Source organism: Physeter macrocephalus, chromosome 5 (assembly GCF_002837175.3).
Source record: "Physeter macrocephalus isolate SW-GA chromosome 5, ASM283717v5, whole genome shotgun sequence".
In the NCBI taxonomy this organism is placed as follows: domain Eukaryota; kingdom Metazoa; phylum Chordata; class Mammalia; order Artiodactyla; family Physeteridae; genus Physeter; species Physeter macrocephalus.
In genome coordinates, this window is record NC_041218.1 from 19,522,328 (window position 1) to 19,533,128 (window position 10,801).

The following is a 10,801-nucleotide window of genomic DNA, read 5'->3' on the forward strand; positions in this document are numbered from 1 at the left end:
GAGAGTGGACTTGAAGACACAGGGAGGGGGAAGGGTAAGCTGGGATGAAGTGAGAGAGTGGCATTGATATATATATACTACCAAATGTAAAACAGATAGTTAGTGGGAAGCAGCCACATAGCACAGGGAGATCAGCTAGGTGATTTGTGACCACCTAGAGGGGTGGGATAGGGAGGGTGGTAGGGAGACGCAAGAGGGAGGAGATATGGTAATACATGTATATGTATAGCTGATTCACTTTGTTATAAGGCAGCAACTAACACAACAATGTAAAGCGATTATACTCCAATAAAGATGTTAAAAAATATACTAAAAGTTATGGAGTGGAAAAAAAAAAAAGAAAAACATATGAACCTCTGAAGTACTGAGTAATATATGGTCATCAATCTCAAAGGAAGTCTCAAGAGGTATGCCCCCCAAAACTTTCAACTTAGCCCTGTCCTGTTGAACATTTTAAAAAATGACATACACAAAGAAACTAAAAGATTGCTAATAAAATGAAGAATGACATGGAATTTGGAGGAATAGCTATGATTTTTTGATGACAGAATGAGGTTTCAAAAATATCTCAATAGACTGAAATGATGAGCTAAAAATAACATTAAATTTAATGGCTACATGTGAGATCTTGAATTTAAGTTAAAAAAAAATCCCTACAAATATAGCTTAGAAAAGATAAGGTTAATTTCAGCTACTATTTCTTCTTATTATTTCCTTATTCCCTACAGCCAACCAGTGGCCATGTCCTACAAATTTACCCCCTTAATTTCAGTTTCTTGGTCTGCCCCTTCCCCTCCATTTCCCCCACCTCTCCTCTACTTCAGGCACTCTCTGCCTCTCTCCCCTCCACCTCCACACTCTTGCCTTTCCAATCCATCTTACACAAAGCTCAGAAAAACCTCCCTAAAGCACAGGTCTTCCCTGGCATTCCCTGTTTACTGACCTTCAGTGGTTCCCACTACCGAACTTTAAAAGGTCACGTTCCTTGAGCCTGGCATTCAAAAGCCTCCATTTTGGATTAGCCATCTTTCCCAAAACCCAAACATTCATCACTTGCTCATCCTTTTCCTGCTCTTCCCCACCTCCTTGACATTGTTCTGGTTCCTTCACTCCTTTAGCTCCTTCAGTTGAAATCCTGTCTAAATCCTCCTCATTCTTCACAAACTCTAGGTTTGTAACCTTCACCAAACCTCTCTGGTCCTGTTTAATTTCTTCCTCCTAGAGCATGTCATCATTACCTATCTTACCATATTTTCTGTCATAAATTGATGCTGTGGATACACGTCTGATTTCTTTGTCCCCTATTTTCCTTTCTATCCTCAACCAAGGACGTAAGCTCATTAAAGGTATAATCTGTAACTGATGGACTTCTTTATTCCTACACACTCACATGCACTGATGTGTGTCTGACATTGGGTCCTGCACAAAGAAGGCAGTGGTTTTGCTGAAGAACAAGAGCACACTTGGAACACTGGGCTCAGAGTGGAGTACTCCTTTTTTAAGATAGATACTACCAGACTAATGGCAACAGAGAAAGAAGAGTGGGATGGTTTGCAGACCCAGGACGTATCAGAAACCAAGGATGTTCTGTCTAGGGGAAAAGAAAAACAAAACTACTAAATGGGGCTTCCCTGGTGGCGCAGTGGTTGCGAGTCCGCCTGCTGATGTAGGGGACACGGGTTCGTGCCCCGGGCCGGGAGGATCCCACATGCTGCGGAGCGGCTGGGCCCGTGAGCCACGGCCGCTGAGCCTGCGCGTCCGGAGCCTGTGCTCCGCAACGGGAGAGGCCACAACAGTGAGAGGCCCGCGTACCGCAAAAAAAACAAAAAAAGCTACTAAATGGACCATGATAGCCATCTTCACATATTTGAAGGGTTTTCATGTGTAAGGATGAAACTGATTTGGAATCACTACAGAAATAAGAACTATGTCCAATCTGAATATCGTTTCAAAACAAGAAACTGTTCAACGGTGACCACTCTGCTTTGTGGAATTAGTAAGCTTCCTATCACTTGAGTTGTTGTGAGGCAGGGTCATAAATGGGGAAAAGGTCACCTACAATAAATAAGGTGCCAAGCTACACAAACTTTTAAAAAGATTTCTTTCAAAATAACAAGAACAACGATAATATATAAATGACCATCAGTGGGACTTAGAGTCTATTGTCAATTTTGCCATATCTTGGGCAGGTTAGGTAACATCTCCATTATAATTAATACTCACTGGCATTATTACTTGTTAGAAATTATGGGTTGCCCTTAATGAAATATAAGAAAAAGAAGACATGCCTTCCTTTAAAAAAAAAAAAAAAAAGCTTAAAATTCAATGCAGCTTAAAGTAAAAGTAAATTTTTAAAGTATGTTATTTGACTGTCATTTGGTAGATGTGACATTGGTACAACCATTTGGGAGTTAACTCTGTGGCACAGAAATTCCACTCTTAGACAACTAACACAAGGGCAATGGCTTTTAAAATTTTCGTTTGTGTATCTCTTAAAGGAATTTTGAAAAACTATATTCTCTTCCCCACATTTTAAAATTGAAATTTAGTTTGTTTTTTTTTAGCATGAGTTTAATGGTTACAAAATGTATTAAATTTTGGCACATTATAAATATTGACTCTTTACATCACTATTTTAAGTGTAACCAATAGAATCTCAATACCGTAGGGATTTGAAATCTACCATAATACATTTAAAATATACTAAAATAAGCTCTTTTTTAATGGTTAGATATTTTTCATTTTTCTCTTTGAGTTATTATTTCTATTTCATTTCCTCACCAAGTTTTATCCTAATGGAATATATCTTTATGCTTGAAAGTGCTTTACCATTACTCTATTTGTAGTTTTCTGCAAAAAAAAAAATGCAGACATGCCTTCCTTTAAAAAAAAAAAAAAAAAAAAAAGCTTAAAATTCAATGCAGCTTAAAGTAAAAGTAAATTTTTAAAGTATGTTATTTGACTGTCATTTGGTAGATGTGACATTGGTACAACCATTTGGGAGTTAACTCTGTGGCACAGAAATTCCACTCTTAGACAACTAACACAAGGGCAATGGCTTTTAAAATTTTCGTTTGTGTATCTCTTAAAGGAATTTTGAAAAACTATATTCTCTTCCCCACATTTTAAAATTGAAATTTAGTTTGTTTTTTTTTAGCATGAGTTTAATGGTTACAAAATGTATTAAATTTTGGCACATTATAAATATTGACTCTTTACATCACTATTTTAAGTGTAACCAATAGAATCTCAATACCGTAGGGATTTGAAATCTACCATAATACATTTAAAATATACTAAAATAAGCTCTTTTTTAATGGTTAGATATTTTTCATTTTTCTCTTTGAGTTATTATTTCTATTTCATTTCCTCACCAAGTTTTATCCTAATGGAATATATCTTTATGCTTGAAAGTGCTTTACCATTACTCCTATTTGTAGTTTTCTGAAAAAAAAAAAATTATTTGTACAAATTAAAATCTAAAAACTTTAAATTAAAATTTTCTTTACCAAAAGACTAAATGTTAACATATTTTTTGTTTGAAGTGCCATTAGAATTATCATTTGGTACACAACTGCGTATAGCATACTCGTTGATTATATGTATGTTTTTAACCTAACGGTATTATCATTCTTGATGAATAATTATTGAACAAAAAAAGTAAAATATTATTGGGAGTGCATCTCTCTGGGTTTCTTTTCTTTATTTGGTTCTTGTAACTGTGGATAAGTATTACTTATTGCAGGAGTGAAGGAGGTTAAGCATTCATCTATGTGATATTCCTTGGCCAGATTAATCTTCCCTGAACACGGCTCCCCGGTTTACTTATAATGGCTCCGTATCATCTACTAGTCAACATCTAAATTTCCAAGTCTTATTTTTTAAGATCCTTTGTTATATGGTCTTACTTTTCCTATTCAACATTACTTCCTACTACCTTCTCTTAGGAACTCTGTTCCATTCAAACCTCCTCCTCCTTTACTCTCCCTCTGAATATCAGGCAACTATGTTTGTGCTTCCTCTTCATCCCTGCAATGCCCCTGTTTATTCTTTCCACCTCCCTAAGTGTCACCCATCTTTCTAAGGTCCAGAACCTAACTCACTTTCTGTGAGATCTTTCCTGACTCCAACCAGCCTGTCACTCTTTTTTGTGTTTTGTTCCTTATGCTCTTATAGTCTGTATTGTACAAGTAGTACCTGATGATATACGGTACTGTACCCATCTATCCTTAATTATACATCACATAAAATTTAGTATTTTATTATACATTCTTTTCTTCTCTAATTGTTTCATGCCTTGTCAACCAGACCATAATTCGTTCCTATTATTACTTTTTTTACAAGAAGTGCTATGATCTTTTCCACAAGCTCAAAGAGATTTGTGAACTCAGAGAAAAGAAATCGGAGGGAAAACTAAAGGTTTTCAAGTTCATGACAATGATTTTTCATTTCCACTGTTGCTAAACAGGGTAACCATCCTTCCATGACAGTAGGAAGGCTACAGGTCAAACCTCAGGAGGAATATGTGTGGACAGACTAAAAAGAAATCATATTATAGATTATTAAGGGTTACTAAGAGTTCAAAATTGCTTTACTTTAAAGATCTTTTAGAATCACCAGAGGGGCTAATCAAGATCCAGAATTTCCTTGAGGAAGACACATCTTATGACTCTAGACTTTCATAAAAATCAAGGCTGACACTTCATCTAAGCCACCCAAAGGCAGTCCTAAGTGGCTTTGTCCCTTTGTACCTTCCATTCCCTCTGCTGGTATGACTATACATGTGTCTAGGAGACTATTTCTTTGGTACATGTTCTCATCAGGCCTCTTGACAAACTCAAGGATGGTCCTTTTCTATAATGATGGAAAGTTAGGCTATAAAGGTAGTATCAGCCACCACCCCAAAGGTCAAGTTCTAAATTGATGTTGCTTAGCTTCCAACAGAAGCTCTACCTGTAGGCTGCAGTGCAGGTGTCCTTGTACTCCTGTAGCTTCACGCACACCATGTTGAGGAACTGATCCGAATAGGCACTCAAGTCATGCATCAGGTTCATGAGGTCTTGCACTGTCTTCTCCACAATGATTGTGCTCTGGAAAAGAACACAGAGAGGACACAGAAACTCATGAGTGTTTTGACTCAAGTAACGTTTACGACAGGGAAGGACTACTAAAAGGATGTGATCACTTAAGACACTTGAGCTTTCCTAGAAGGATGTGACATTTAAAAATACTCCTGAAAAACAACAACAAAATAAGTATCTCACATAGTGCTGATCTTCCAAAGACCTGAGAAAGTGTTTTTTATGGAAGGACACAGGACAGGGAATTTCATATTGATTTCATGGAATTCTTGGCATCTACAAGATATCTCTGCGGCTTTTAAAAAAGAAAATGCATATTGGAGTTGGATGCATCAACCAGTTGGAGCCTGATTTATCACCCCCAGGGTTCTACTTTGAGATTAGGGACTCATGACAGGCAGCATAAAGAAAAAGCCTTCTAGGATTTGTTTTTTAAAGTTTCAAAACCATCTATCTATTAAGAATAACAACTAACATTTGTTTTGTGCCTTACAGCTTGTAGAATGTTTTCACATATACAGCATATGTTACCTCACTTGAAACTCACAGAATAATCATGATAATCATGAACACTTATTAGATTCTTACGAGTGCGAAGCTGAGCTAGGCACTCTATGTGCTTTATGTCATTTAATCCTCTCAACGCACCTACCTATCGGCTGAATCCCTTAATCATCCCCAGTGTAAAGAGGAGGAAACAGGCTTAGAAAAAGAAAGAAACAAGGCAAGGGCTCCAGACTTTGCTCTTTTAACTATACCCTTCTGCCTCAAACTTTTTCTCATGAGATCATAGTATTTCCTGTTGTTTTTGTCACTATAGAAGCAGTGTCCAAAGAGACTCAGACATGTTTTTAAACTGAATTAAAGGAATAGCCAAGGGAAAAAATAAGCCCATCTTAGACACTGATAGTACTACTGTGCAGCAAATCGGTGTTACATCTTAAAAGAGGCATATTCAATAAATTCTAAATCTTTGGTTAAGAAAAGACAGAGTTGTTTAAACCATTAGTTCATGCCTCTTTTGAAAGAAGCACAATTACACTGGAGTAAATAGTAATCACATGCTTAGAAGCTTGGAATCCTTTGGTCAATAACTGGTTTGATGAATATGTATTTATTTATATAGAATTCCATAAGCAATGTAGACTTAGCCATAAAAGTAAACATTAAACATTTTTTTTCCAGCCTGACACTAACCTTTGAAATAATCAAAGGCATTTTATTATGCTTAAATACAGACTATGGGGTACAGGGTTTGGATTAGCTTTTTTTTTTTTCTTCTAAAAATAAAAAGAATGGATAAACGTGTACGGCTTTTCTCAACACAACGGAGGATCGGTTTGAGTTACGAGCTTACATATGCATGCTTATTCAGGACTATTTGGTTCTAGAGATTTCTTCTTTCCTTCTCCTCTCCCCACATTCCAAGTTAAAATAATCAGAAGGTGAAAAGGAAGGAGCAGTTATACCGTGCAAGGCAACTTCATAGGAAACCAAATTACAGTCTCTGTAGAATCCCCAGAAGTTCAACTTCCTTTTCTGTATTGATTTTAAGATTAAAGCACTGCAGCTTCACCCTGATCCATAATCCTGCTCCTCTGTGTTTGTGTGTGAGTGACAGGAATTGATTCTGCTTAGCTACATGTCCCCATGCTGCTAAGAAGAATCAAAAATCCTCATCCTGATTAAGAACACAGGATATCCTACAACACATGGACAGCAATTAATAGAGGAGAGTAGAGTGCGGCCATCCTAACAAAAGCCGTTTGAAAGCTGAAAAACACTGCAGGGAAGACGAGCACAAGGAAATTGCTCAGATTATTGAGAGAAAGGGCCTGGTTCTGTTCCCAATTATGCTACTGATAATCAACTCTGGGGCAGTTTTGGGTAGCCCTTTCCTTTCTGATGGCTCCATCTAGCCTTCTGGTAACCAAGGATAATTTGATGGCTCCTCTACTCTACTGGCCCTCATCGCTCGATGGGTGCCTTGGTGCTTGCAGACTTGGGGAATACTGTGTAACTGTTCCAGGTCATCTTAGGTGTGTTTGTTCTTCCTGATCAGATTATCAACTTCTCAAAAGTGAGACTGGTGTTCTTATTTTCTAAAACCTTCCCATCCTTCCCTTCCTTTGCTTGTTTTATAATTTCTTAGGATCTTTAGGACAATACTACTAATCAAAGAAACAGGACTAATAATGTCAACCCATATAAATAATGTGAGGGATGTCATATATGTGAGGGATACTAGATACAGGCATCTTTGCATTCGGAAGTCTCTTTGGGTGGTTCAGTTTGGTCTGTATTTATGCCCGTGTTTTGGGGTGATAAGAACTGTGCTGATGACAGTCGGAGAGGAAGGGAGATTGTAGGCACAGAGGAATATCCCCTGGAGATAAAGATTTTGGGGGTAAACAGGAAGTACCTGCAGGAAATGATTAGCCTATGTGATGCTATATGATTATATACAATTTTCCAGCTATTTGGTTGGTTTACCTTGTCATGGTAGCACTCTGGATAATCAATCACTACATTCTCTTCAAGGAAAATGACACTGTAGTTTGCCAAATGATGCATATTTTTACAGGGGAAAAAAGATTCCATTTTCCAAGAATTTATAACAATTTCCAAATCAGTGGCTCTGACAGATAAATACTGAAAATATCAAATTTCTAACAAGGTCAATCCTGTTTTTATTTATTTGATCCCTTTGGCATCACAAATGATTTATTGTCTCATTATTAATTTGGGGAATTGCCAATGTTGACTATAATGACTTCATAATAAGTAAAACCCTGATTTTATTCATTATAATTTCTATTAAACATATCAGAAATGATTGATATTTGTTTAAATATAACTCAATTCTCATTTCTTGCAACCTATTACCAGGTAATAAGTCTGAGCATGACATGAAAAATGAGAAAAGGAAAAAAAAAAATCCCAGGATAGCTGAGGCAATAAAAAAAAAACCCACTGCTGTGAAAAATAAACAACTAAAGTTTCTTACAGGGATATATCAGCAATCTAAAATAAGAGGACAGTATATAAGGACCAGCTCTTTGGTTCTGAACTTAAAAACTTCAATGAATGAATGAATGAAGATGATTGGACACTGAAGACCTTGTTCATTTAGCACAAGTCCTAATGGGGTATGGCAACCACTGGTTCACTTTATTTACAGTCTCTCTGTCACATTACAAAATCCTTTTGATCAGTGACTATACCTTCATATCTCTACTGCCTAGCAGCAAGGTATCTGGCACACTGAAGGTGCTCAAAAGATGTTTATTAGATGAATTAATGCACATTCAGAACAAAGTGAAAAGACAGATTTAGAGTATAATTTTAATGTAAAATAGTGGGTCAAAAGCCTGATTTGGTAAAGTGGAATCAGATCATGGCCTCTTTGTTACTACATTACTGTACCTTAATTCCCATGGTTCTAAAGACTTAACATTTATTATGACTAAAAGTCTTAGACTTTGCTACCAAAACATTCCTAATTTCACTTGACTGTATTATTTTCTATAATGGCAATCCATAAATATATATACACACACAATTCAGGAAGTACAAGCTCATAAAACTTTAGTTTGGAAAATGCAGTCTCTGTATGTGTGCTGTTTTAGCCCTTGAATCAGGGATGGTTCAGAGACGCTGCAGAGAACCTAGGGTCCTGGAAAACTACTTTAGGAAGAATTTGAAAGAAAACATAGAGTAAATCCATTCATCACTTGAGACACACCCCACCACACCATACATATACACCAGCAACTGTGGAGGGAGAGGGCTTCACGAACGTCTGACGATGACAACAATGTTTCTGCTTATGGGGACATCCAACTACAAGTCACCAAAACTTGTCATTCCATATTGTCCTTCCAATTACCATCAGCTCTAAGTTGTGGTTGGCCATAAACGATAACAACTACAACAATGACAGTAATGACAGAAATCAAAAGGAAATTTTGCTTTCTGTTTTTTTATCTATATTTTGATTTGCATGATGTTTAAAATATTCTGAATGGGTTTGCTCCTTTAATAAGCTAACTGGTAAAAGACTATGCATCCAGGGAGTTGGTGACTGAGGAAACTGCCACGTCTGTGCTCTTCCTAATCATCCTCCACCTCAAAAGCTGAGTAACCTTTAAAAAGTTATGTCTGGGCTTCCCTGGCGACCCAGTGGTTAAGAATTCGCCTGCCAATGCAGGGGACACAGGTTCGAGCCCTGGTCCGGGAAGATCCCACATGCCGCAGAGCAGCTAAGCCCGTGCGCCACAACTACTGAGCCTGCGCTTTACAGCCCACAAGCCACAACTACTGAGCCCACGTGCCACAACTACTGAAGCCCACACGCCCAGAGCCCATGCTCCGCAACGAGAAGCCACCGCAATGAGAAGCCTGCACACCACAACAGAGTAGCCGCCGCTCAACGCAACTAGAGAAAGACCGCATACAGCAACGAAGACCCAGTGCGGCCAAAAATTAAAAAAAAAAAAAAAATCCTTAAGAAAAAATGAATCTTCAAAAAAAGAAAGAGTTATTTCTCCCACAGAAATGAGTGCCTATGTCCATCAAAAAGACATGAACACAAGTCCTCATAGCAGTTCTACTTATAATAGTTTTAAAAAGTAATAAAAGTGGTCCTTATATCCATCAATAGTTCATGGGCAAATGAACTGTGGTATATTCACACAACGGAATACTGCAGAGCAAGGAAAAAGGATGAACTAATACTACACGTGACATGGATGTGCATATGCTGAGTGCAAGTATTCAGACACAAAGCAGCACAACTGTATGGTTTTGTCATTACTGTACTTCAAAAACAGGCAAAAGTAATCTCTGGTGATAGGAGTCATAACAGTGGCTACCCTTGGAGGTGGTGGGTCCTGAATGGGAAGGAGAGAACCTTCCAGGTGCTGGAAATACCTTGAGTGGGTAGCTATTGCACGAGTAAAAACATGTGTAAAGATTTTTTGCACTTGAGATTGGTGCACTTCACAGTTTGTAAATTTAACATCAAAAGAAAAAATTTAACGTTCTATCTGATTATGCCTCTACCAACTTAAAGCTCTTTAATGCACTAGGCCCCATATTCTTCATATAACCCATAGGCTCCTTCATGACAGGGCTTCTAGCTACCCCTCTAGCCTCACTGTCTGCCATTTTCCTCTTGCTTGTCTAACATCTGGCTACGTGGCATTGCCTCAGTTCTTCATTCTCATTTCAGGGCTTTGTGCTTGCCTGCAAAGTCCTGTCCCTTGTCTTCCTTTCCTAGAGTACTTTTTCTTATCTTTCAGGTCTCAGCTAAAAACTCCTTTGTGTGGGAAGACTCTCCCTAACCTTCATTAGGTCCTCCTGTTAGAAACACCTAGAACATATCTATCTATCTAGACATCTCCCCCAGAGATGGTTCTATTTCACTTGAGAACCCAGATTAATACCCAATGCAAGGGAGGAGGGGGGGATACTGACTGGGAGGGACATCTGGTCAGTGGTTACATGCACACATGTTAAATCTCAATTTTAAACAATTTATGTCCAACCATCACACAAATGAATAGGCACCCCTTCAAAAATTTGTCTGAGAATACCAACTGTGAGTGTGTAAGTCTTCTATTACAATGGTTTTCACTTAGGGTATATATATATATATATATATATATATATTTTTTTTTTTTTTTTTTTTTTGCGGTACGCGGACCTCTCACTGTTGT

General features: G+C 37.7%; 1 protein-coding gene across 4 annotated transcripts in view; it reads right to left on the reverse strand.

Annotated features, from left to right (window-relative positions):
- Positions 1-10,801, reverse strand: part of EXOC4 (exocyst complex component 4) — an 869,227-nt gene that overhangs the window by 172,021 nt on the left and 686,405 nt on the right. For all 4 annotated transcript variants that reach the window (XM_024130229.2, XM_024130235.3, XM_028489724.2 and 1 more), the window contains exon 12: positions 4,954-5,090. In XM_024130229.2, the coding sequence (XP_023985997.1) occupies positions 4,954-5,090 (137 nt within the window). The remainder of the gene's footprint in view (positions 1-4,953; positions 5,091-10,801) is intronic.